At 43.4% G+C, this 26,269-nt stretch overlaps 1 protein-coding gene across 1 annotated transcript; it reads left to right on the forward strand.

The window, feature by feature from the left end:
* Positions 1 to 1,322: 1,322 nt before the first annotated feature.
* On the forward strand, positions 1,323 to 24,467 carry LOC311147919 (beta-citrylglutamate synthase B-like). The gene is made up of 5 exons (XM_084184764.1): positions 1,323 to 2,170; positions 11,754 to 11,984; positions 17,046 to 17,132; positions 20,204 to 20,407; positions 21,843 to 24,467. Exons 1-5 carry the CDS (start codon positions 2,008 to 2,010, stop codon positions 22,352 to 22,354), a joined length of 1,197 nt encoding a protein of 398 aa, XP_084040890.1. The 5' UTR covers positions 1,323 to 2,007; the 3' UTR covers positions 22,355 to 24,467.
* The last annotated feature ends 1,802 nt before the right edge of the window (positions 24,468 to 26,269 follow it).

The following is a 26,269-nucleotide window of genomic DNA, read 5'->3' on the forward strand; positions in this document are numbered from 1 at the left end:
ATGTGTTTGTATCCGTGACGCAGAGCAGCCAGTCACACACAAACCTATATTATCAGTCGAGTGATAGACCATATGCATTCTGTGAAATAAAGCTCATAACAGAGCATGTTAGATCTGTTGGTTTTTAAGCGTCGACAATGGACTATAAAAGCCACATAAGTGCGGCAGCCTACAAAAAATAGTTAGAAAAAGCCTACAAACCAACGATTCTGACGCCCTCTACCAGCAAAACTATGCGAGATCTTGTTTCTTGAAACCACTATTGCTTTTGCGAGGATAAATAGGCTGCGGACCGTTACAGCAAAGATTACTAGTAACTAACCCAATATATTTAAATCAGCAAAAGAAAGCATAGTGGGGAAAACAAGCAAGGTGGACATTGCCAAGCACCAGCTAGCGACATCCTATTGACGCGATTTAGCATGTAATTGCATATTTTCGTTAGGGAACGCCTTCTCGGTGAAGTGCGCGTATGCAATAACTCGAGTCGCCCTTGCAATCCTTCTGAACAACGCAATTTCTTGAAACTTTGGCAAGTCTACAAAACGTTGTGCAATCTGTTCGTAACACACTCTAGTTAAATTGTATTGAGATCGAATGTTTGTTTCATCGATTAGAAAATTAGTTTCCCGCTACTGGACTTCCTCTCATTACCATATTTGTGGTGAGTGGAAGTTCTAAACGGATGCTTCAGATATATACATCCTGTGAGACATCTGGCTTCTTTCTATCTGTGTTCATAAACTGTCGACCAGAACTAAAGTATCGCGTAATTGGTCAAATGCTAGTTTGTCCAGCAGAGATTAGCTGTCGATCAATGTGTCGTTTAGGCAACAGCTAAGAAACCCAGTCTGACCATCCCATTGTTGAAGCTATGTTATAATTCCTTACATTTCAGCATCACAACATGGAGACAGAGGCGTTGGTATTCACCAAATCTCCCAGCACCCGGTCTGAACCGGTTCGGGTGATGCGCAAACTCGTGGTACTAACTCCCCCCTCTGTGCTGTAGCTATGACATGCACTGAATCACAGCATCCGCGCGCCCACGTTGGCCACACCCCGGTGTTAATTAACGCATTCTCATTGGCTCACATGCCTTGCGAGCCTCCACAGCGTCAGCATCCTGATTGGACAGTAACACCGGTTGCACTCCGTTCTCGTCCGGCGCTCCGGATTTCACTTTAGAACCAATGAAATTGTATAAAATACGCAAACTCCGCCCATAGAGCTAAAACTATAGCGCCTTCTCCTGCGACCCGTTGGTTTATAAACTGCGATTGGTCGATATGATGGCATAAACTCGATTATCATTGGCCATCTATTGTCCGGGAACGCGGAAAATTGAGTTGTAAACGAGGCGCGTGCTTGAAGAAAAACGCAGGACTGAAAACAAGCGTGCACCTTTTCAGCACCGATCCTCGTGGATAGCGGTACAGGTCCATTCCACCAATTAATCAGACCAGACAAGCGTGGGGATACGAGCAGCATCTGTTTCTTCGATAATCATAGAGCTACCACAATTGTGTTATTCAGCCAAGCGGCTGCCGTGTTCACTGGGTAGTAGCTGTTGAGTTCGATGAGCGGAGGATTCGAAGCAAAACGGCACAAGCTTTGTTTGCCCTAAGGGCTGCAAGTGCAAGGAGCAATAGCTAATACTGCTACCAGTATTGTTTTTAGAAGGGAAGAAACTGTGGTGCTCATTGTGATTCAGCGGGTTCTTGGATCGAAAGGGACCAGGAATAACGGCCTGCAAATGAAGGGAAGCAAGTGGAAATCGAGTAATTAATCGACCATTAAAAGAACAGCCGTAATCGTGGTGTTTGATTTTTTTAGCCACATTGCTTGTTCGTGTAGCTGCACTCTATTGTGTGAGCATCTTTGTATTATTCCCGTCACTCTCTGACCAGGATCCCGCGCTCTCGTTCGCCCGCCCGCCATCCACTCGGCCACAGCTGTGTGTATTCGCTACTATTTTCAATCGGCACGACACAGTTTGATATAAATATGTGTTCTCGGGTTTGGTTTGTGACCGACCGGCGTATCCACCAGGAGTATCCGCAAGTTCAGATCCTTCGGGCTCTGAAACAGCGATGCGCCGAGGAGGATGTTGAATTCCGCTCTCTTCTCATGGACCAAATCGTGCTCACCATCAGCGAGGGACAATTAGGCAAGTATCACTAGATTTGAAGTTGCACATCTACTACCGTAATACAATAGTCATCTAATTTTTTCAACTGTTTTGAATTGGGGTTTAATCGTGTATTGTTTTTGTCTATGGTGGGGTGTATTTCAGTGTAGTATTATATAGCCACTAGCGAGCCTAGCAGTAGCAGGTATTGTTCGGTACTGAAGCACACACACACAGCTTGCTAGCGCGAGCTGCTGGCTAGCTAGCTAACTGTGTGACGTGACCGCCTAAACCTTGGTAAAATTAGTTATATTGGATTTTTGGTTCTCTCGTCAATAGCTATTGAACCAAGCATGCAATGACTATTAAAATGGTATATTCTGAATCAGGGAAGGATGGAAAACAATATTTAATTTTTTGAATAATAATAATAAAAAGTAAGTTTCAGATTTCAATCTTCAATAGCTCTTAAACAAAGCTTAACATTACTATGAAAATTATATATTATGTATCAAGGTAGGATGGAGAAAAATGTGTTGATGGTTCTCCATCCTCCCCTGATTCAGAATATACCATTTTCATAGTCATGACATGCTTGGGTCAATAGCTGTTGACGAGTGAACCGAATATAAAAGATCAAAACCGAATATCCAATATAAAACTAATTTTACCTAGGTATAGCTCCAACCCATTTTCCAGACAGCCCCAAATAGTCAGACGGAGATACTCCATGATGCCAAGCCAAAAAATTGCTACATCGAATAGCTACTTTATTATATGCGTAGCTGGAAAATATTGTCCACATTATGTAGCCGTATAATAATTAACAAGCTAGCTAACGGTATGCTATATAGTTGTTGTGAACAGCGCATCGCAATACAAGAGTGGCCAGCTAGTAGCTAACGTTATTAGGTTATGGGCTATTCTTCATGGGCCAGCACAGCTATGCGCTACTCTAGCTTACATTAATTCAATGGAAGTATATAAGCTGTAGAAGAGGATGTAGTGCCATTTTAATTGATTTGATTTGTAATTAGCTAAGTGAAGTTTGTAGTGGGTTTAGCTAGCTAGATTGTTTCATTTTTAGCTTTTAGCTGTCTTCTCTTTCTGTCATACACTTGAGTCAACACTAGTACAACAATTGCTAATAAATAGGAGAAATTGGGTTTCTCACGAGGCACTTGCATGCAGGGACAACAGACACAGGCATCAGAACAGACTTGAGCGCTGGTGGGACAAGTACAACAATAGCTACTATAAGTTTATCACATATTAATATCCTTGGTTGCTTGATTTGAAGAACATGTGTTCCAAATTGTGGAATTTGGTAGTCATGCGTGAGCTTGGGTAAGGGGGTTGCATTTAGCTCAATGAGGTGGCAGGCTGTTTTATAGCACATCTTACATGATGGCATTGACTGGAGAGAGGGAGGGAGGGAGCAAGCTGACTCAGACCAGGAGGTGGGGATGGAGCTTGCTCTTTGACATGTGGCAGTAAGATTGGGAACAGCTTCTGAATCCAGAAGCCGCTTCCTCACGTGGGATGGAGCACGTAAGATCTAGAAACCAGTGTACTCTCCTCATCCTCCACGTAGGCTACATGTCGAATGTGCTACTCTACAATAGTTGAAAATACTTAGCTTACGAAATTACATGGCTTACAAAATGGTGGTAAAGTCAAAGCCAGTCAGACACCCACTTTAACAATGGCCTACTTAGTAGATAGCCTAGTCTTCAATGCTGAATAATCTGTGAGAAACTCAGGAGGAAGGGAGGGTAGGACTATTGGCCAAAGCCACAACTGGAGCACGGCTGTGTCCTGTGTGGGCTGCCCTCTTTTTTTCTCATAGGGAGTCATACATGCTCATGACATGACAGGCCTTACAATCCATTGTAACTGCATCATAGTGCATTAAGCCTATACCTGCAGTGCTATCTAATAAACAGTATGAAATGACAGCATGCTTGAAATGGTTCAGTATGTATCAGCCCTGTAGTGTGTAAATAACTTTAGTAGCAACAGACCATGGGCAAAGTCCACTGTCATAGCCTGTTCCATGCAAAAGTGGTTAATTGATGCTCCATGTCCTCTGAACAGGCTATGTGCTAACTAGCTTGTCTGGATTATCAAAGATGGACCTTCACGTAAGAGGCCAAACCCAGTGGTCAGCCAAAGGAATCTCACATCCCATGATTCAGAGATACAGAGTTGTGCAAGAGGAACACATGTTACGAATCGACGCCGGATTCTTTGGCCTTCCACGTAGAGGCGACACAAACACACTTTTCACCGCTAGATGACAAATATAACACTTCCATAATATTATCGAAGGCAACAGGACACAGGATCTCTCGAGCTATGGCCAACTGAACACAGTGATTTTCCACCGCCGCCAGTCATATGATGTGAGACGCATCAGTAATAGACCAGGGGCTCAGTTCCCTATCTTTCCTTAATCATAATCTTGGCACCGGAACACTGAGGAAAGACACCCCATTGACGAACCATGCTCATCCATCAGTTTAAAGTTTTATTGTCACATGCACAGGATACAGCAGGTGTTAAACAGTACAGTGAAATGCTTACTTGCCAGTTCTTTCCAACAATGCAGAATAAAAGTAATAATATAGTTAATAAAAATAAGAAATACGAGAGAAGGAAACAGAAACACGAGAATGCAAGTTATATACAAGTCAGTGCCAGTACCATTATTACAATGTGCAGGGGTACTGGAGTGATTGAGGTTGGTATATACAGTGGGGTCCATAATTATTGGCACCCCTGATAAAGATGAGCAAAAAAGACTCTATAAAATAAATAATACAAATACTGAGCTATGTTGTTTGTTTAAAATAATGGGGAAATTGTATTATTTTATACTAATAGAATTGCTCAGAGAAAGATCATTTGTTTAACAAGTAATTTAAAAAATCTCAAAGATATGGGTCAAAAGTATTGGCAACCTGTTTTCATAACGACACTGAGCCTTTTTCTAAAATGTTTTATGATATTGAAGAACACATTGGGAGGGATCTTAGACCATTCCTCCATACAGAATCCTTCCAGATCCTTGATATCCTTCATCTGCCCTCTTCAATTCTTCACAGGTTTTCAATGGGATTCATGTCCAGAGACTGAGATGGCCATTGCAAAATGTTGATTTTGTGGTCAATTAACAATTTCTTTGTTGATTTTGATTAGTGCTTGGTGTTATTGTCTTGCTGGAAGATCCACTTGCGGCCAAGTGTCAGATTCCTGGAAGAGGTAACCAGGTTTTTGGCTAAAATATCCTGGCTAAGATGCCACTGACCTTAACAAGGGCCCCAGGATCAGTGGAAGCAAAATAGCCCCGTAACATCAAAGACGTTGACTATAGCACCGGTTCCGATCCAAGTGCCAATGCCATTTATCAAACTCCAGGCGGTGCTATGGTCAGATGACATGAAAATAGAGCGCTTTGGCCACGCACACCAGTGGTGGGTTTGGCGTTGAAAAACTGAAGCATATGCAGAAAAGAACTCATACCTACATTAAAATATGGTGGTGCATCTTTGATGTAATGGGGCTATTTAGCTTCCACTGGGCCTTTGGCCCTTGTTAAAGAGTAACTATCATGAAAAAAAAGATGTAATAATTGATAAACAGATGTTTTCGACTTAGTTATAGTGAAACACTTAAATTCTGTTCTTAATTTTGACAGTTCGTTGCAAAAGTGATATATTTTGGTCTTTTAGTAGTAAATCTAGCTCTTTTTGCCCCTAGCGGTTCGACTCTACCATTGAAATAGTGATGTAGAGGCAACTTGAGAATGTTCTTCTACGTCATCTCAAGGGAGGGGTTCGGTATGAAATACACTCCCTTCTAGATGTGCTGGGTGGTACCACCTCAAGGCTTACTATAAAAGCAGGTGACAGCTCGCCTTATTTGGCAATGGTCTTGGTAAGTGGAGTGTGGCAATAATATATACTGAACAAAAATATAAACGCAACATGTAAAGTGTTGGTCCCATGTTTCATGAGCTGAAATAAAAGATCCCAGAAATGTTCAATACACACAAAAAGGTTATTTCTCTCAAATGTTGTGCACAAATTTGTTTACATCCCTGTTAGTGAGCATTTCTCCTTTACCAGGATAATCCATCCACCTGAAAGGTGTGGCATATCAAGAAGCTGATTAAACAGCATGATCATTACACAGGTGCACCTTGTGCTGGGGACAATAAAAGGCTGCTCTAAAATGTGCAGTTTTGTCACACAACACAATGCAACAGATGTCTCAAGTTTTGAGGGAGCGTGCATTTGGCATGCTGACTGCAGGAATGTCCACCAGAGCTGTTGCTAGAGAATGTAATGTTCATTTCTCTACCATAAGCCAACGTCGTTTTAGAGAATTTTGCAGTACGTCCAACCGGCCTCACAACCGCAGACCACGTGTAACCACGCCAGCCCAGGACCTCCACATCGGTCTTCTTCACCTGCGGGATCGTCTGAGACCAGCCACCTGGACAGTACTTTTGTGGGGAAAAGCTCATTCTGATTGGCTGGGCCTGTCTCCCCAGTGGGTGGGCCTATGCCCTCCCAGGCCCACCCATGGCTGCACTCCTGCACAGTCATATGAAATCCATAGATTAGGGCCTAATGAATTTATTTCAATTGACTGATTTCCTTATATGAACTGTAACTAAGTAAAATCGGTGAAATTGTTGCATGTTGTTTATAATTTTGTTCAGTATATTTTGCATGATGCTTGATTAGACTACTGACGTTACACAAAATTCAAAAGGCAGTAAGGCATATTCCCGCATATGACCAAATTCAATGTTTTTGCTTACCGTTTCATACACATCTATGTGCTTTTGCAAAAAAAAAAAAAAACATGTAGGCTATCAGGAATATGCATTTATATTAATCATACAAATAAATAGATGACAATGGTGGTCATGTCAACCTGTTGTCTTTTTTCCCCAACTGCAATGACTGGTGGTGCAGTCTGTTAAGACAGTTGGCTCATAGTTCAATGGTTGTGAGTTCTAATCCCACATGGGCAGATATATATTTTTCTTCTTCTTCAAATCCTTTATTTACAATATTCATCCCGTGCCTACACACTTCTAATTCTGAAAATTGAAAGCATACCTGTGAGAGGGGTCACCCTGGTAGTACAGTAGTTGTAGGTTTGATACAGTACCCAAGACCAATCTGAGTTAATTTGACCATTAGAAAAAGAGCCACTGTAGCGAGCTGTGTCACGACAACTCATTTGCAAATTGGAGTGGGTCCAAGGTGTCTTGGATGATGGAGTTGATGTGTGCCATTGACCAGCCTTTCAAAGCACTTCATGGTTAAAGATGTGAGTGCTACAGGGCGGTAGTCATTGTGGCAGGTTGCCTTAGAGTTTTTGAGAACAGGAAGGATGGTAGTCCGGTTGAAACATGTGGGGATTACAGACTGGACAAGGAGCGGTTGAAAACGTCTGTGAAGACGCCTGCCAGCTGGTCTGCACATTCCGTGATGACGCACCCTAGAATTCCGTCTGGCCCTGCGGCCTTACGTGTGTTAACTCGTTTAAAAGACTTAGGTCTACTCACGTTGGCTTCAGAGAGAGCGAGGTCCTCCGGAACAGCGGGGTGTATGTATATACTGAACAAAAATATAAACGCAACATGTAAAGTGTTGGTCCCATGTTTCATGAGCTGAAGTAAAAGATCACAGAAATGTTCCATATGCACAAAAAGCTTATTTCTCTCAAATGTTGTGCACAAATTTGTTTACATCCCTTTTAGTGAGCATTTCTCCTTTGCCAAGATAATCCATCCACATGACTGGTGTGGCATATCAAGAAGCTGGTTAAACAGCATGGTTATAGAGCCTCCCGAGTGGCGCAGCGGTCTAAGGCACTGTATCGCAGTGCTAGAGGCGTCACTACAGATCCGGGTTCTCCCGGCTGCGACCAGGAGACCCATGAGGCGGCGCACAATTGGCCCAGCGTCGTCCGGGTTAGGGGAGGGTTTGGCCGGCTGGGATGTCCTTGTCCCATCGCGCTCTAGAGACTCCTTGTGGCAGCCGGGCGCATGCATGCTGGCTTCGGTCGCCAGCTGTAGGGCGTTTCCTCCGACACATTGGTGCGGCTGGCTTCCGGGTTAAGCAAGCCGTGTGTCAAGAAGCAGTGCGGCTTGGCGGAGTCGTGTTTCGGACGACGCATGACTCTCGACCTTCGTCTCTCCCGAGTCCGTACAGGAGTTGCGGTGATGGGACAAAACTGTAACTACCAATTGGGGAGAAAAGGGGGTAAAAAGTACCACAAAAACAAAACAGCATGGTCATTACACAGGTGCAGCTTTGCTGGGCACAATAATAGGCCACTCTAAAATGTGCCGTTTTCTCACACAACACAATGCCACAGATGTCTCAAGTTTTGAGGGAGTGTGAAATTGGCATGCTTACTGCAGGAATGTCCACCAGAGCTGTTGTCAGAGAACTGAATGTAAATGTTTCTACCATAAACCGCCTCCAACGTCGTTTTAGAGAAATCCATTTAAATTGACTGATTTCCTTATATGAACTGTAACTCAGTAATCTTTGAAATTGTGCATTTTGCTTTTATATTTTTTCCCGGTGTAAATACCTCTGCTTTTGACAAGGTCGTTTTAGCTCAAACTAAAATCATTTAACCAAATGGGAGAAATAGGCATAGCTTAGGCTATTTCCCAGGACATTGTCAGCTGTAAGATATTGTATTCAATGAAGGACACGTGCCTTGGAAATGGTAAAGAGCAAAGTGAGCAAACACCAAGTGGTCTGAAGGATATATATTTTTAGAAGTCAGTGTAGCATTTCACCTTTTGTTGTTAGCCTACGGCTGAAGTTGAATGGAGAATTCACTTGTCTCCCAATATAATGTCAGCATTACACAGGGATTGACATTAAGGGTTGCCCTATTGCCTGGGGCCATTGAACTGAGCAGTCGCGCAAGTTGATCTTGCTCTGAGGTTGCCCCATTGGGGAGGTGATTTTGTATTATTTTTTTAAAGTGAAAACAACCAAACTATAAAGAATTCCAGTAGCCTCCCACTGGGCACAAACGTCTATTCCACGTTGGTTCAACTTAATTTCATTGTAATGACGTGGAAACAACATTGATTCAACCAGTGTGTGCCCAGTGGGCTGAAACTGATCTTTGTGGTCCTCCCCATTAAGTGAAAGACAGAAAATGTATGGCAGTAGGGCAAGTTGAGCCTGCCCTGAGAATGTTTTGATAACAACCAAAATACAAAGAATTTCAGTACTGATCTTTCTAATTCATTCCCTATGTGTACGTGAAAGGCAGGCAGAAATATATGGCACCTAAATATGCGTCTAAATAACTAATGTGCATTTTCGGGCAACCAAAAACTACTCCCGACTTGCCCAATGGGCAAGTGCCGTTTAGACGTTAATGTGAAAATCCCAACTGGCACGGGTGTTTCTGTGTGTGTGTGTGTGTGTGTGTGTATCCACTGCATTTTATGTGTGTGAATTTGTGTATCGCTGCATGTGTCTGTATTATCAGTAGACAAACCAGACCAGTGTCCAGTCCAGCCAGCCAGCCACCCTCTCCCCAGAGGAAGTGGTGCCCGCCTTGCAGGGGCTGCGTCCAGGGTTGGCAAGGCCCACCGAGCGTTGGCATGTGTCAGCCCAGCCGTATTGTGACGTCACGACAGAATGCACAGAATGCCAGAGCTGATGGGAGTCCCCCACTCAGCAGTTATGGAGCCAGTCAGTCCTGTCTGGCACAATGAAAATAACACACAGTTCAACGGCCTGTGAGGATGGAAGGCCCGGCCCACTGAAAGACGACTGACAGATCAGATGGTCGTAAACGTAATTTTTTCACTAGAAACTAGTAACACACTACTATGCCTGGATGGTCTTTCTGACAAGAGGACTAGAAGGTTTCTTTAACTTTTCTAAATGATCACATGGCTGGCTAACAGTACTATAAGTGCACCCACTCGCCCCAAATGAATGAACGGATTCATTGGGATTTTCCATGTGCTCTGTGTAGTTCCCTTGGAAACCGAGACAAGTGATGTGGACACCGAATACTGTCTTGGCCGGGGTTCTTTAATACTTAATTGTAGCATGGCTTGCTCAACGGCTGCACAATCAAAAGTGTGAATGGGGAGAAAAGGGTGTGTTTATGCAGTGATGTGAATTATCCCCCGATTGAATACTGAGAATGAGGGGAGGGGTGACGGGCAGGGCTATTCCTCAACAAACGCTTTCCACTTCTCAGAGTCATCCCCGCCACACACTCACACACTTCTCCCCACCACACCTGCAGTTCTTTATGCATACATCTCCAGCCTTTTCCATTTTTCATTTCACTGACCATAGTTTGAACCAAAAATGACCTATATCCTTCCTTCTCTCTGTGCGCTCCTTTCAGCATCAGGAGGCAGTATTTGAGAAGCCCGTCACCTATTTGTTTGTGTGCCTCAGACACTGCGACCTCTGTCGATCCAGCGTTGACGCTGTCGCTTTGGTGAGTGGAGATCTTAAGATGGCTGAAAAGCAGGTCACAGTGGAGTGAAGAGTGCTGCGTCAGTGACAAGCCTCTCTCCTCCCTCCCTCCCTCCTCTCTTCCCCCGCTCCACCTCGTGTACCATCATCACCCCATCTGCCTCTCCTTATTGTTCTTCTTCCGGAATTAAAATGGCTGGTAGTAGGCCAAAATGGACTGTTAGTTGCCAATTCAAATCTCACAGTGAGTAACTTCGGGCACAATAAAACGTTCAAACACGCAAACTATCAAATTATTATTTTACAATATGTTTGTATACAATCTATAGATAGGCTATGTCTTGTATACTTTCTCAAAAATGTGTTTGAGGATCATTCAGAGAATAGGTGCTGGTGGTGCCACTTGCGTGCATGATCGTTGAAATCTCGTATGTGTATTTAGGTTCAGTCTCCCCTATTTGTGCTGATACCTTCCTATATTGGGAGCATGCAATGAACTGTAAGCTGTATTAAGTACACTGCTGGGGATCGGTGCTCCTCCAGGGGCGACGAATCTTGGCCCTGGGGCCAGAGAAGTTGGCAGTGCCACTGGGGAGCATGTGGATGTGGGCAGGGTGTGATGTGGGTGAGCGATGCAGGCAGGACCCAGTCCAGATGATGCTATTACACCACTAGGCTACCCTACCTGGACCCACGCCTCTGTTACTCACAGCCAGCTCAGAGCTCGCGCATCCAGAGCAGCTCGATAATGACGAGCTGCGTAGACAAACACAGTAGTATCAGGCCTACGTTTGGTGCAGTGGGAACAGATTTATGGGTGTGGCCTGAATGTTCCAAACGGGCATGGGCTACTGTTCTGTGATACAGATAAAGCCAAGCCACTGTCGCTACCTGAGTTGCTCAGCAAAATGTTGATATCAATTAAATGTGTTGTTTCAGTTGGCATTCATGAGTGAAAGTGTAGCCTGCATTTCCGTATCTGTAGAAGATTGTGAAACCTGTCTATATGATCAATCATTGCCAAAGCTGTCTATATGAAACTATGTGAAATGTGACATTGGGAATATTTTAAGATAAGAGGCCTCTCTTTTGTGTCTCTCCCTCACTCCTTTCATCCACAGGTCTGCGGGTGGAGCAGGAGGTGGTGACGTCCTACCCTCAGGTGGCGGTGGTGCGGGTGCCCACCCCCTGGGTGCAGTCGGACAGCGACATCACGGTTCTGCGCCACCTGGAGAAGATGGGCTGCAGGCTGGTCAACCGGCCCCAGGCCATCCTCAATTGCGTCAATAAGTTCTGGACCTTCCAGGAGCTGGCCGGCCACGGGGTCCCCCTCCCGGACACCTTCTCCTACGGTGAGCTCAGAAGCTTGGTCATATTATTTCTGATTCCTGAGTTTAGAAAACCCATAATCCCTTGACTTTTTATGTTGTGTTGATTACATCCTTGATAATAATGATTTGCTGAAATGTATTTCTGTAACTGAAATTGGATAACTACACTGAACAAAAACATAAACGCAACATGTAAAGTGTTGGTCACGTTTCGTGAGCTGAAATAAAAGCATAAGCACAAAAAGCTTATTTCTCTAAAATGTTGTGTACAAATCTGTTTACATAATCCATCCACCTGACAGGTGTGCCATATCAAGAAGCTGATTAAACAGCATGATCATTACACAGGTGCACCTTGTGCTGGGGACAATAAAAGGCCTCTCTAAAATGTACAGTTTTGTCACACAACACAATGCCACAGATGTCTCAAGTTTTGAGGGAGTGTGCAATTAGCATGCTGGCTGCAGGAATGTCCACCAGAGCTGTTGCCAGATAATTGAATGTTAATTTATCTACCATAAACTGCCTCGAACATCATTTTAGAGAATTTGGCAATACATCCAACTGTCCTCAGACCGCAGACTACATGTATGGCGCCGTGTGGGCGAGCAGTTTACTGATGTCAACGTTGTGAACAGAGTGCCCCATGGTGGCAGTGGGGTTATGGTATGGGCAGGCATATGCTACGGACAACAAACACAATTGCATTTTATCAATGGCCATTTGAATGCACAGAGACACCGTGACGAGATCCTGTGGCCCATTTATCGTGCCATTCATCCGCCGCCATCACCTCATGTTTCAGCATGATAATGCACGGCCCCATGTCGCAAGGATCTGTACACATTTTCTGGAAGCTGAAAATGTCCCAGTTCTTCCATGGACAGCATATTCACCAGATAAAGTGCATTCGGAAAGTATTCAGACCCCTTGACTTTTTCCACATTTTGTTATTTTACAGCCTTATTCTAAAATTGATTAAATCGTTTTTTTCCCTCATCAAAACAGGTTTTTACACATTTACACAAAAAACAGAATTATCACATTTACATAAGTATTCAGACCCTTTACACAGTACTTTCATTGAAGCACCTTTGGCAGCGATTACAGCCACGACTCTTCTTGGGTGTGACGCTACAAGATTGGCACACCTGTATTTGGGGAGTTTCTCCCATTCTTCTCTGCAGATCCTATCAAGCTCTGTCAGGTTGGATGGGGAGCGTCACTGCACAGCTATTTTCAGGTCTCTTCAGAGATGTTCGATCGGGTTCAAGTCGGGCTCTGGCTGGGCCACTCAAGGACATTCAGAGACTTGTCCCGAAGCCACTCCTGCATTGTCTTGGCTGTGTGCTTAGGGTTGTAGTCCTGTTGGAAGGTGAACCTTCGCCCCACTCTGAGGTCTTGAGCACTCTGGATCAGGTTTTCATCAAGGATCTCTCTGTACTTTGCTCCGTTAATCTTTCCCTCGATCCTGACTAGTCTCCCAGTCCCTGCCACTGAAAAACATCCCCACAGCATGATGTTGCCACCACCATGCTTCACCGTAGGGATGGTGCCAGGTTTCCTCCAGACGTGACGCTTGGCATTCAGACCAAAAGTTAAATCTTGGTTTCATCAGACCAGAGAATCTTGTTTCTCATGGTCTGAGAGTCTTTTAGGTGCCTTTTGGCAAACTCCAAGCGGGCTGTCATGTGCCTTTTACTAAGGAGTGGCTTCCGTCTGGCCATTCTACCATAAAGGCCTGATTGGTGGAGTGCTGCAGAGATGGTTGTCCTTCTGGAATGTTCTCCCATCTCCATAGAGGAATTCTGGAACTCTGTCAGAGTGACCATCGGGTTCTTGGTCACCTCCCTGACCAAGGTCCTTCTCCCCCGATTGCTCAGTTTGGCTGGGCAGCCAGCTCTGGGAAGATTCTTGGTGGTTACAAACTTCTTCCATTTAAGAATGATGGAGGCCACTGTGTTCTTGGGGACCTTCAATGCTGCAGGAATGTTTTGGTACCCTTCCCCAGATCTGTGCCTCGACACAATCCTGTCTCGGAGCTCTACGGACAATTCCTTTGATCTCATGGCTTGGTTTTTGCTCTGACATGCACTGTCAACTGTGGGACCTTATATAGACAGGTGTGTTCCTTTCCAAATCATGTCCAATCAATTGAATTTACCACAGGTGGACTCCAAATAAGTTGTAGAAACATCTCAAGAATGATAAATGGAAACAGGATGCACCTGAGCTCAATTTTGAGTCTCTTAGCAAAGGGTCTGAATACTTATGGAAATAAGGTATTTCTGTTTTTTATTTGTAATAAAAATAAACAGTTTTCGCTTTGTCATTATGGGTTATTGTGTGTAGATTGGAGTGATTTTTTTAAAACTCTATTTTAGAATAAGGCTGTAACGTAACAAAATGTGGAAAAAGGGAAGGGGTCTGAGTACTTTCCGAATGCACTGTATGTCACCCATTGAGCATGTTTGGGATGCTCTGGATTGATGAGTATGACAGCGTGTTCCAGTTCCCGCCAATATCCAGCAACTTCGTACAGCGCTGCATGAGGCAAATGGTGGTCACACCAAATACTGACTGGTTTTCTGATCCACGCCCCTACCTTTTTTTTAAAGGAATCTGGGACCAACAGATGCATATCCCTATTCGCAGTCATCTAAAATCCATAGATTAGGGCCTAATGAATTTAGTTCAATTTACTGATTTTCCTTATATGAACTGTAACTCAGTAAAATCTTTGAAATTGTTGCATGTTGCGTTTTATATTTTTGTTCAGTATATTTAGTTATGTACAGTTAATTAGCTACCGCACCACTCCTTTCTGTTTCTGGCTATCAATGCAGGGGCAGGAAATCAACAGGTACAGTATCTTTGTTCAAGTCAGTACCCACCCACACTTAAGACAGCTTGTATTTAATTACAATACCACTAATAAAAAAGTCAGTAACCAACAACACAGAAGAAAATATATAATTACAGAGGAGTAAGGAGTCGACTCAAGGAATCTTAGACAGTTTGTCCAAGTTCAGTTGTTTAATTAATCGCGATGGAAGGGTTGCGCTTCAACCAACACCATGCAAGTTTGAGGTTTTTACATGGCTTTTATACTGTCACATAATGCACTTCTGATTGGTCGGTACAGAACTACCCATACTTCAAATATGGCATTAACATGAGGTTAACAGAGAGCTGAAAATAAATGTTTCAAACGGGTCAACAACTCAAGTTTACCCTCCAGGAGAATGTGTCTTGGTCAGCAACCTTACTGCCCAGAATAGGCAGAGCTCTCTTTCAGAAGAATTCCTCAGCGGAGTGGCCCTTTCTCGCACAGACATCTGACCACAAGTGAAGGGTTAAAACACACACACATTATCTGACACACACAGTACTTGAGATCTCTATATGGATATATATTGGACTATAATAACTAAGGATATATTGCTCCAAATCTCGATCTACAACATTATCACAGATCAAATGTCCTTACACTATACTGCAGATTGTACATAAAGCGGAAAATCAAAGCACGGCTGCTCTCTTTGTTCTTGGAGTGAGGGCAGTGATAATGAATTGGGTGCATCCTTGTATCGGAGATATGCCTTGCAGAGAATGATTAGCCAAGCAAGCTTTTTAAATGCACTTGAGTTGGTCTGAGTGTAGATGTAGTCTAGACATAGTCATGACAAGCGGATCTACAATCAGGATTAACCTAAAAAGTCACCTGATAGTTGCCCTTCAGAATCAAAACAGAAAGAGCATCCCCTCTATCATCATCCCTTTCTCCAACACCAATAGTCTGTGTCATTTTGGGGTATTTGTCACATTTTCCATGGAATTTCTTCCTTCTTTACGTTGGACAAAGCAGGATGTGGAAGAATACAGGCAGGCAACGGGGCCTGTACGCCCTAAGCCAAAACCACACACTCGCTGTGTTTTTGTTTTGTTGTAAGACTACACCAAAGCTGACAGACACTGTGTATTTTGATATTTGTTTTGCCACTGCAAAAATCGAATGCCGTGTGTTTTGGTGAGGGCAGCAGGGATAATCCCGAATAGCACTCAGACTACAGAGGCCAGGCGGTGCAGGGAAGCTGGAGCGCTTATGTAATGCGCCCCTCCACCCTCATGACTGAAAATAAAAGAGACCTCCCCCTGCCCCTCCCCTCCTCTGGCTCTCCCCCAGCCGCAGCAGCCAGTAACATGGTAGAACTGAGCTTGAAATGTTATGTGCTGCTCTCTCTCTTTCTTTCTGTCTCCGTCTCCCATTCTCACAGCAGTGTGGACGTGTGCTTTTTGAAAAAGGCATGTGCGGGGCAGCTCACATCTGGTTCTCTTTTAAAACGGCAGACCAGAGACAGAGAGCACAGAAAAAATCTAAATGATCCTGTGTTTCCTTCTTGCTCAAATTTCAGTGTTCAATATTCCAAACAGTCCCAGACAGAGCAAACTGAAGCAGAGCTCTCTCTCTCTCCAGATGACGTTTAAATGTCAACAATGTTCTTAATGGTCAATTGTATTAGAAGTATTATCAGATATAGTCATATGAAAAGTCAGAGACGTTAAAATGGCCGAGTATTAACACAGAATGACATACCCACAGCAATCCTCATCCAATGGCAATCATTCCTTATCAGCCATGAGTCATCTTTAAGGCCCAATCCATTCTGAGGGACTCACAGCATCCCTTGTTTGATGAATTTATGTTGCTTCCCTCAGAGGGCAGATACAGGCTCTCCAAGTTTTAAAACGAATAGGTCTAAAATCTCCTTCATGCCAGCTGCTATCAGCTTTCTCAATAAGCTCTAGTAGTACTGTTAGTGGTATATTAGTACAGTTTTGGTGTATATTATTGTAATGTGTTCAATGTGTTTTTACTATGTGCTGCAAAATCAATTGCCACCCTGTGATAATAAAGACTACACTACTCTACTCCTTGCTTCACAAGTCACAACATGGTTTCTATAGCAACAACCCCCAGTTCTCACAGTCAAATGACTGAGGTACACAGAGGGTTAATAGAGAGGGTTTGATCATTGGACAAATTGTAACGTGTGTGTGTGTGTCTTGTGTGTTTCATAGGAGGACATGAGAACTTCCGCAAGATGATCGACGAGGCGGAACCACTGGGCTACCCCGTGGTGGTGAAGAACACTCGTGGTCACAGAGGTCAGTCTGACTGCGACCATCCCTCCCCTCACCTCTCTCATTGCTGTCTCTTTACAGCCCAGGCCTCTGGGTTTATGCAAACATGTCTCTCGAATCCTCTTCCACCATTATATGCGTCATGGCCAATGGCACCTCGGTTCACCTATATAAGGAATTCAACAAAGGGGTGCTAATTGATTGAGGAAAGCACCAAGTATGAATCTTTGACAGCTTATTTAAACCCATATTTATCACGTTCCCTTTCGTTTTCATATTTTCCCCTCATTTATAGTAGGATTGCCAGAGACCTTTTTTAGAACCCTACAATTTTGGAAAGAGATTGTTCTCGGGCTATTCCACAGAGCCTTACCGGCCCATCAACCTATCTATTCATAGTCATTGACACTTTAGTTGGTCTCTCAGTTTGTCGTCCATTGTCTGTATGGATAATAGACTTTGGGTAGCGACAGGGCATATACTATCAAGACAGGGCATTGTTAAGGAAAGTGACCATTGGTGGATATCAGCCAATGAGCCATTTCTTGAGCATTTAACATGACTTAAGATCCAGCTACCTAGCCAATAGCAATGCCAACAGGGGCAGAGTCGTTCCTTCTTTTCTCACATGTAAAGCTAAGTGGTCCTCTTTGTTGAGTGTAGACTCTACATTTAATTTGGTTGGCTGGTTGACACTGGTTTTTAGTGGGTGTCCACACTCTATCTCTCATTGGACAGCTGTCTTGCCCCTGTTCCATGGGGCCTTGCTATGTCCTGTTGTTTGATCTCAGCCATGAGGTATCATGGCTATCATTCTGTGTCGTCTGCATACTGTAAGCAACGCAACCTATTAGAATATCTCTACACACACATTTTTACATTTACATTTTAGTCATTTAGCAGACGCTCTTATCCAGAGCGACTTACAGTTAGTGAATAGATCTTTTTTTTATACTGGCCCCCCGTGGGAATCAAACCCACAACCCTGGCGTTGCAAACGCCATGCTCTATCAACTGAGCTACATCCCTGCCGGCCATTCCCTCCCCTACCCTGGACGACGCTGGGCCAATTGTGCGCCGCCCATGAGTCTCCCGGTCGCGGCCGGCTGCGACAGAGCCTGGATTCGAACCAGGATCTCTAGTGGCACAGTTAACACTGCGATGCAGTGCCTTAGACCACACCCCACCACACTCACATGTGCCTCTCATGGGTCTCCCTCCCTGGTCCCTTAGTCAACGCTGACCTGTGTTGGGGTCAGAGGACATGCCACTGAGCACGAGGACAGAGTCTGCACTAATTAAAATGGGCCCTGGCATTTTTGCTAGCCAGTGCGAGAGGCATTCTGCTCTCCCCACCATGGCTTCTCAGTTAGTGTCCTGAGTGTCTCGAAATATTACTCAATTTCAATTGTTACATGGCAGTCCAGGTGAGAGGTGTCAGCATTCACACTATCACTGTCAGCTTCAGAAAAATACTGAAAGTACGTACACTGTGTTCAGAAAGTATTCACACCCCTTGACTATTTCCACATTTTGTTGTTACAGCCTGAATTTAAAATGGATTAAAATGCCTACACAATGTCAAAGTGGAATTATGTTTTTCTACATTTTTACAAATTTATTAAAAATTAAATGCTGAAATGTCTTGAGTCAATAAGTATTCAGCCCCTTTGTTATGGCAAGCCTAAATAAGTTCAGGAGTAAAAATCTGCTTAACAAGTCACATAATAAGTTGCAAGGACTCACTCTGTAATAATAGTGTTTAACATGATTTTTGAATGACTATCTCATCTCTGTACCCCACACATACAATTATCTGTAAGGTCCCTCAGTCGAGCAGTGAATTTCAAACACTGATTCAACCACAAAAGACCAGGGATGTTTTCCCATGCCTCGCAAAGAAGGGATGGGTAAAAAAAAATAAAGCAGACATTGAATATCCCTTTGAGCATGGTGAAGTTATTAATTAAACTTTGGATGGTGTATCAATACACCCAGTCACTACAAAGATACAGGCGTCCTTCCTAACTCAGTGACAGAGTTTAATGGCTGGGATAAACAACATTGTAGTTGCTCAAAAATACTAACCTAATTGAAAAGTGAAAAGAAGGAAGCCTGTATAACAAATCACTAAAGTAATATAGCAAAAATGTATGTCCTGAATACAAAGTGTTATGTTTGGAGCGTATCGAATGCAACACATTATTGAGTACCACTCTCCATATTTTCAAGCATAGTGGTGGCTGCATCATGTTATGGGTATGCTTGTAATTGTTAAGGACTGGGGAGCTAAAACCTGGTTCAGTCTGCTTTCCACCAGACACTGGGATATGAATTCATCTCAGCAGGACAATAACCTAAAACACAAGGTCAAATCTACACTGGAGTTGCTTTCCAAGAACACAGTGAATATTCCTGAGTGGCCAAGTTACATTTTTGACTTAAATCTGCTTGAAAATGTATGGCAAGACCTGAAAATGTCTGTCAAGCAATGATCAACAACCAATTTGACAGCTTGAAGAATTTTGAAAAGAATAATGGGCAAATGTTGCGCAATACAGGTGACAATCCAGAAATACTCACAACTGTAATCGCTGCCTGTGATTCTAACATGTATTGACTCAGGGTGTTGAATACTTATCTAATCAAGTGTTTTTATTGTATTTTTTTTGTGCAAATGATAGAATTTTTCTTCCACTTTGACATTACAGGGTATTTTGTGTAGATCGTTGACAAAAAATGACATTTAAATCTATTTTAATCCCACTTTTTAACACAACAAAATGTGGAAAAGGTCAAGGGATGTGAATACTTTCTGAAGGCACTGTATGTAGAGTATTACATGGTCAGGAGGGCAATGGTCACGTTAATGAATGATGACTTTTGTGACTGAAAACCCTTGCTCACTTTCTCTCTCATTCTGTTTAACTCGATCATTGTCCAGGCCATTAACTATAAATAGCCTAATGTTTATTTTTCTTTTTAAAGCATCTTTGAGATTCTTGACATGCAATGAAAAGTGCTAAATAAATTAAATGTATCATTCTTTCTCCCTACCCTCCACTCCTCAACATCCCCCCACCGCTCTCTCACAGGAAAGGCAGTGTTCCTGGCCAGGGACAAGCACCACCTGGCTGACCTGAGCCACCTGATTCGCCACGACGCTCCCTACCTCTTCCAGGAGTACGTGAAAGAGTCGCACGGCCGTGACGTCCGGGTGGTGCTGGTGGGCGGCCGCGTCATCGGCTCCATGCTGCGCTGCTCCACTGATGGACGCATGCAGAGCAACTGCTCCCTGGGTGAGTGATGCTGGACAGAGGAGAGAAGGATATTATTCAGCCACTCTTGGACAATGGAAGTACATTTTTTATGGTTCTCTATTAAAACCAACACGGCATGTAGCCTTCATCAGGGTTTTACAGACAGAAAATAAAGGTGGCTGATGTGATGCTGGACAGGCAGGTCCCCTAGGGCTGACAGTTGTCACCACGGTGTCTGGACAGGCACCCACTGGTCGGCCCTCTGCAATGTTTGTCTCCAGTGACTAGGTCTATAGACTGGTTATCGCTAGGTCAGAGTCAAATATTTTTTTTTTTTATGGAGTTCTAATCTCTCGTGGACAGATAAAACGGCAATAATCTGTCAAGGCTCACGTAGAATTATGTGATTACGAGCAGGAGTAGTTCCTGGTTTTGGGTTTTCGTCGCTGATTATTTGGACGCGAAGGCGGTGCTTAAACTGGTGCAGAGATTTTCAAGCCTGTGTGCGTTTGATAAACGGTTTCCACTAGATTCCACAGCCACAAAGTCAAAATTGTCAGAGATTCCGTTTTCAACGGAGGAGACTTAGCTTAAAAACAGAACATTTGAAACTTTCTAACCAGAATTTTACATCTGGGTACCCGAGATTAATGGAGTTCCATAAAACAAATGTTGCTTTGTTGTTATGTTATTTTCAATTAATGAGAATTTCTTTAGTTGGCTAAGAATCATATTTTTTTACTCCCGCTGAACATGCTGAACATGCTATTTCCATTAGTTTTGTTTATTTTGTTGTTCACAAGAGGATTCCAATGGATTTTGAAGGGTCATAGTTTGTCTATGTTAGGAAACCACACCAGATCATAGGGGACAGCGAGAGGAGCAGTGCACTTGAATTTGGCCACAGAAGGACAATATAGTTAGTTGTCTTGAACGTGACTTTGCTGTTGATGACAGACTACGCTTGTCATAACGTCTGCAGTTTTAGGCTAGCCAACACACTCATGTCTTGTGACATTTTGGGGTCATCAGTCATCAATTGTTCCACAGTTATATGACAAGTGTCACATGATGTTTATAACAAGATTTGGTTTGTCTTACGCAAGCATAGATTCTCGGTTGCTCCGGCTGGTTCATATAGTAGATGATGTATGTGTTTGTCCATCCTATTACTATCTATTTCTCTAAAAGAAATACTAATAATTCCACATTTCACAAGAAATAGTTGTCCTGAGAGTTGGTCACTGTTTTCTCTGTCCTTCTATCCTTCCTCGGCTTAGAGGCCTCAGAGAATGTGAATAATGTGAATGTAAGGCACACAGTCCACAGTGAACAGTCCACAGTGAACAGTCCACAGTGAACAGTCCACAGTCCACAGTGAACAGTCCACTGTCCACAGATAGCGGTGACTGGCGAGTGTGTGTGTGTGGTGACTGATGTCCCTATATTTCAATTGTGCCCTTCTCTCCTGCAGGCGGCGTGGGGATGATGTGCCCGCTGAGCGAGCAGGGCAAGCAGCTGGCCGTGCAGGTGTCCAACATCCTGGGCATGGACGTGTGCGGCATCGACCTGCTGCAGCTCAACGATGGCTCGTTTGTGGTGTGCGAGGCCAACGCCAACGTGGGCTTCATCGCCTTCGACCAGGCGTGCGGCATGGACGTGGCGGGCATCGTGGCCGACCATGCCCTCTCGCTGCTGCCCAGCCGCCTCACGCGCAAGATGTCGCTGCTCTCGGTGGTGTCCAGCGCCAGCGAGACAAGCAGCGAGCCCGAGGTGTGCCCGGCAGTCAGCAGCGTGCTGCCCGAGGCCGTGTGCAACATGAGCGTGGGCTCTACTTCTAGCGAGAGCGATCCAGAGCTGGCCGATACCACCCCGCAGCCCCCGAGCCGCCAAGCTGGCCCCAGCCCGGTGCTACCCAACCTCCCCGACCCGGCCTACAACTTCAACACCCTCCTTGCCAACGAGATCAAATTATTGACTGAGTGAGCTGGACACAGCCAAGGCGCACACTCACACACTCACACACACTCAAACATACAGACACACACACACTTACAAACACACACCTGAACATTTGGCGGTGGACATTCCTGTTACAGAGCACAAACACAAACTCCTATACACGTTACACAGGCAGGATGTTACATGCAAAAGCATGAGTTGAACAAACAAAAATGTAATGAAAAATGCCATGACCACATAAACTGACATTACGAACAGACGTAGACGCACGCACCTTCTCATACTAACTCCCCCCATAAACACATAGAGATCTGAGGCTGCTCCCCTGACTCTTCTCCCCCACTGCGAACAACCCAGTTAGTTTACAACCGCAGTTGGTGGCAGAAGTGGGATCCAGAAGGTTAGCTGAATTACTGAATCTTTTTGTTTTCAATTGTTTTGTGAGGGTGAGTTGAGCAAGAGTGTTTTTTTGGGAGAACCCTAAAGAGCGTTACATACACCAGCACATAGTCAACGGAAATCTGTCATCCTATTGAGCGAACACACACTACAAAACTGTATATTGGAGAATGAGATTGATGCGTGGTCGTCGTTGTAGATCAACCACTGAAGACGTAGCCAGGCTTGATTTACTGGTGGTGAAATGAAATGTTTTGCATGTGATTTTCTCCATGACTGGGAGAGGGGTACGCACACAGAGGACTAGATAGACTGCCCACCAGCTCCATGTAGCACAGGACAGACAGAGGACACTGTCACAGGGACTATTAAGTGCAGATTGGGGCCAGTTCCATTTTCTACCTCAGTTAATTCTGGAAATGGGATGATTTGAAAATCATAAAATAAAAATCGGTTCTCCTGAGTGGCGCAGTGGTCTAAGGCACTGCATCGCAGTGCTAACTGTGTCACTAGAGATCCTGGTTCGTATCCAGGCTCTGTCGCAGCCGGCCGCGACCGGGAGACTCATGGGCGGCGCACAATTGGCCCAGCGTCGTCCAGGGTAGGGGAGGGAATGGCCGGCAGGGATGTAGCTCAGTTGATAGAGCATGGCGTTTGCAACGCCAGGGTTGTGGGTTTGATTCCCACAGGGGGCCAGTATAAAAAAATATATATATATGTAAGTCGCTCTGGATAAGAGCGTCTGCTAAATGACTAAAATGTAAATGTAATGTAAATGTAAAATCGTCATCACATTCATTTGCATTAAATTCATGAATTGTCTGGAATCAAAATGGAACTTACCCCTCAACACTGATAAGGAGCCCCTAAACACTGGATCTATGGTCTGACTTCCCTTCCCCCAACTCTTAATTGAAGATGTTAGAAAATATTACAGATTATTAGAATTACAAAACTGACCTAGGACCATTGCCTAAGGGCACCTTGTATAGTAACAGCACTACACGATACCCTCTCAAGAGAATGCATCTAGAAACACATAAGCGTAGGTCAAGCACAATTGACCCGAAATCGAGCACTACAGTCACTCGGTTTTCAATTTCATGTTTTTAGGGGCTTGTTTTTATTAGCTTTTTTGAGCTTTTTACAAGAACAATAGTCAAACGGTGACTCTTCTTATGAGACACCGTTTCTTTTTCTTAATTTGAAAGTTCTCGGGAAGAAAGTTGGCTCCGTCTAGGAACAGTGAGGAAGCTGTCACTACACCTACAAGAATAATATACCTCAAAACAGAACTTCTCACTGCCATAGAATAAACTACTTTGAGTCATACATATCAGCCAGCATCCTTGTGGTTTCAAGTGAGCCTTGACTTACAAGCTTTGATCCCTCCATAGGACGTAGATATAGTCAAGTAAATTGTTTGTAAATAATAATTTTAGAAGCGTTCATGCATACTAGTCTCTGGCTGATAGGAAAACCCTAGGGGCTGAAATAACTGTCAACTTTCTCAACTTAAACATTTTGGTAAGCTATTGTGTACAACATATTGGTTTGTGCAGAACATGCAACGTAAAAAATAAAGTTTTAACAAAGAACATGCGTGCTAACGCTTCTGTGGATTTGGCTAAATGTGGTTAATCAGCCCAATGTTTTGGCCGATGACGAATTACTGTTTATTCTTCTCAAGTGAGCTAAACTTCATAAACATGTTGTACAAATAAAATGCAAAACAATACTTTCTTTTTTTACAGTGTGTTTGATAGAATGTTACCGTTTCATTCCTCAAAAGGAAAACTTCTCCAGGGATATATGTGGCCTAGAGCTTCTCTCTTGAGCTGTTGGTTAATTGCGGTAAATCTTCTACCACTCAGCCTTAAAAAAAGACCTATCCACTACGTATCAACTCTGGGGCATCCGCCATCAACCAAAAACCATTCGCAGTAATCATCCAAAGCACAAGCCACCCTACTTTGTGCCACTTAGTGACTAGCCATTAGTGTTGAGGCCCATAACCCATATGTAGAAGGCTTCTATGTCAAACAGTTGACTCTCAAACATAACTCAGGGAAGCAGCCTTGATCTCATACCCACTCCCAAGGCATGTGACATATCCATCCTAGCTACAGATCTGCCTAAAATGTGTATTGATGACAAACAAAAAAATAAATGTTAAACTATTAAAAAATGTGGTGTACCATGAAGGTTAACGTGCACTTTTTTTCCTTGCTTGTTTTATAATGTTCAGTGTTTTTTCCTCTAATTAATTTATGGTATTTTTTAAGGGAAAAGGTGGTTTGTGTGCACTAATCTTGTCTCAAATAAAGTGAGGCCGTTGTGAAGCTTGATTTTTGTGGGGGCGATTTACTAACGGTCTGGAATCTAACAGGGGTCTGAGGCAGTAATCACAAGCGTGCCAAATGCGAACGCGGCAAAGAATTTGTGACTTTTTGGGAAAAAGCAGTCAAGTATCTCAGCGGCTCCCCTGGGACTTAACACCATTTACAGTATTGTGATTTGTCCAGCATTATGAAATATCTCTCTGAGAACTGCGAATCCCCTGTACTTGACATAGGGCCAGGGGGTCTGGTCATCAATAAGTCTAAGTCACCCTGCTTCCACAGCTTCTGGGTGACTGGTCTACAATTGTTGTTGTCCCTTTTCTTTTTCAAGAGGTTACGTTTATTGTGTTTTATATGAAGCCTGTGTCACTCCACATTCATTCTTTTTTTAGATTAATGTAAAGAGAACACGTATCCTCTAGACCTTAAGACCAGCCATAGGAAAGAATGAAAGGACGACCATTTTCTCCAACATATGCATTGTTAAAATAATATCCCTGCTCACTACATTCATATAACCTACAGCATATCTAGGTTAATTTACTCAGTATGGTTCAGTATGTGTCCAAAAACACTTAAAACCAATTGACGAGAACAGGTTACGCTGCCTATTATATTTATGACATGGCTAAAGCTATCAAATTGGTAAGACATGGTCCTGGTTTGATGATGCAACACTCCAACCTGTTCTGTACTGACCTCTGCTGTGTGAAGGGTCTGTGACTATCCTCATTGGTGACTGTGTGCACAACAACACAACTCAAAGTTACTATTTATTTCTGAATTGCTGCTAATGTATATTTGGCTCATATATTTGAAAGGGAATTGAGGAATCCAACGGGTTTCCAAGTTTCTCTGCCTCTCAACACCTAGGAAATGAATCTGAATGCCAAAAACAAGCATTGTTGTAAAATTCAATACTAATAATACTAGTAGTGAAATGATTTTAACATTTATTATTTGTGTTTTGATATAAATAATAATAAAGACATGTCAGAAATTACCTGTACATATGTAGGACTTGAAAGAGCTCCTTAGGGTGCTTTCATCCATCAATGTTTTCAGAAATGAGCCTGAATTTTCTCCAAGGTTTACAATATTGATTGATATATTTAGTTGATCAATAAAAAACTGCTACTGATATGCCCTATTTTTTTATGATTTGATTAAACTTTCTGTGGGTTCAAATACAAATTCA

This window comes from Coregonus lavaretus (assembly GCF_964263955.1).
Source record: "Coregonus lavaretus genome assembly, chromosome: 20".
Classification (NCBI taxonomy): Eukaryota; Metazoa; Chordata; class Actinopteri; order Salmoniformes; family Salmonidae; genus Coregonus; species Coregonus lavaretus.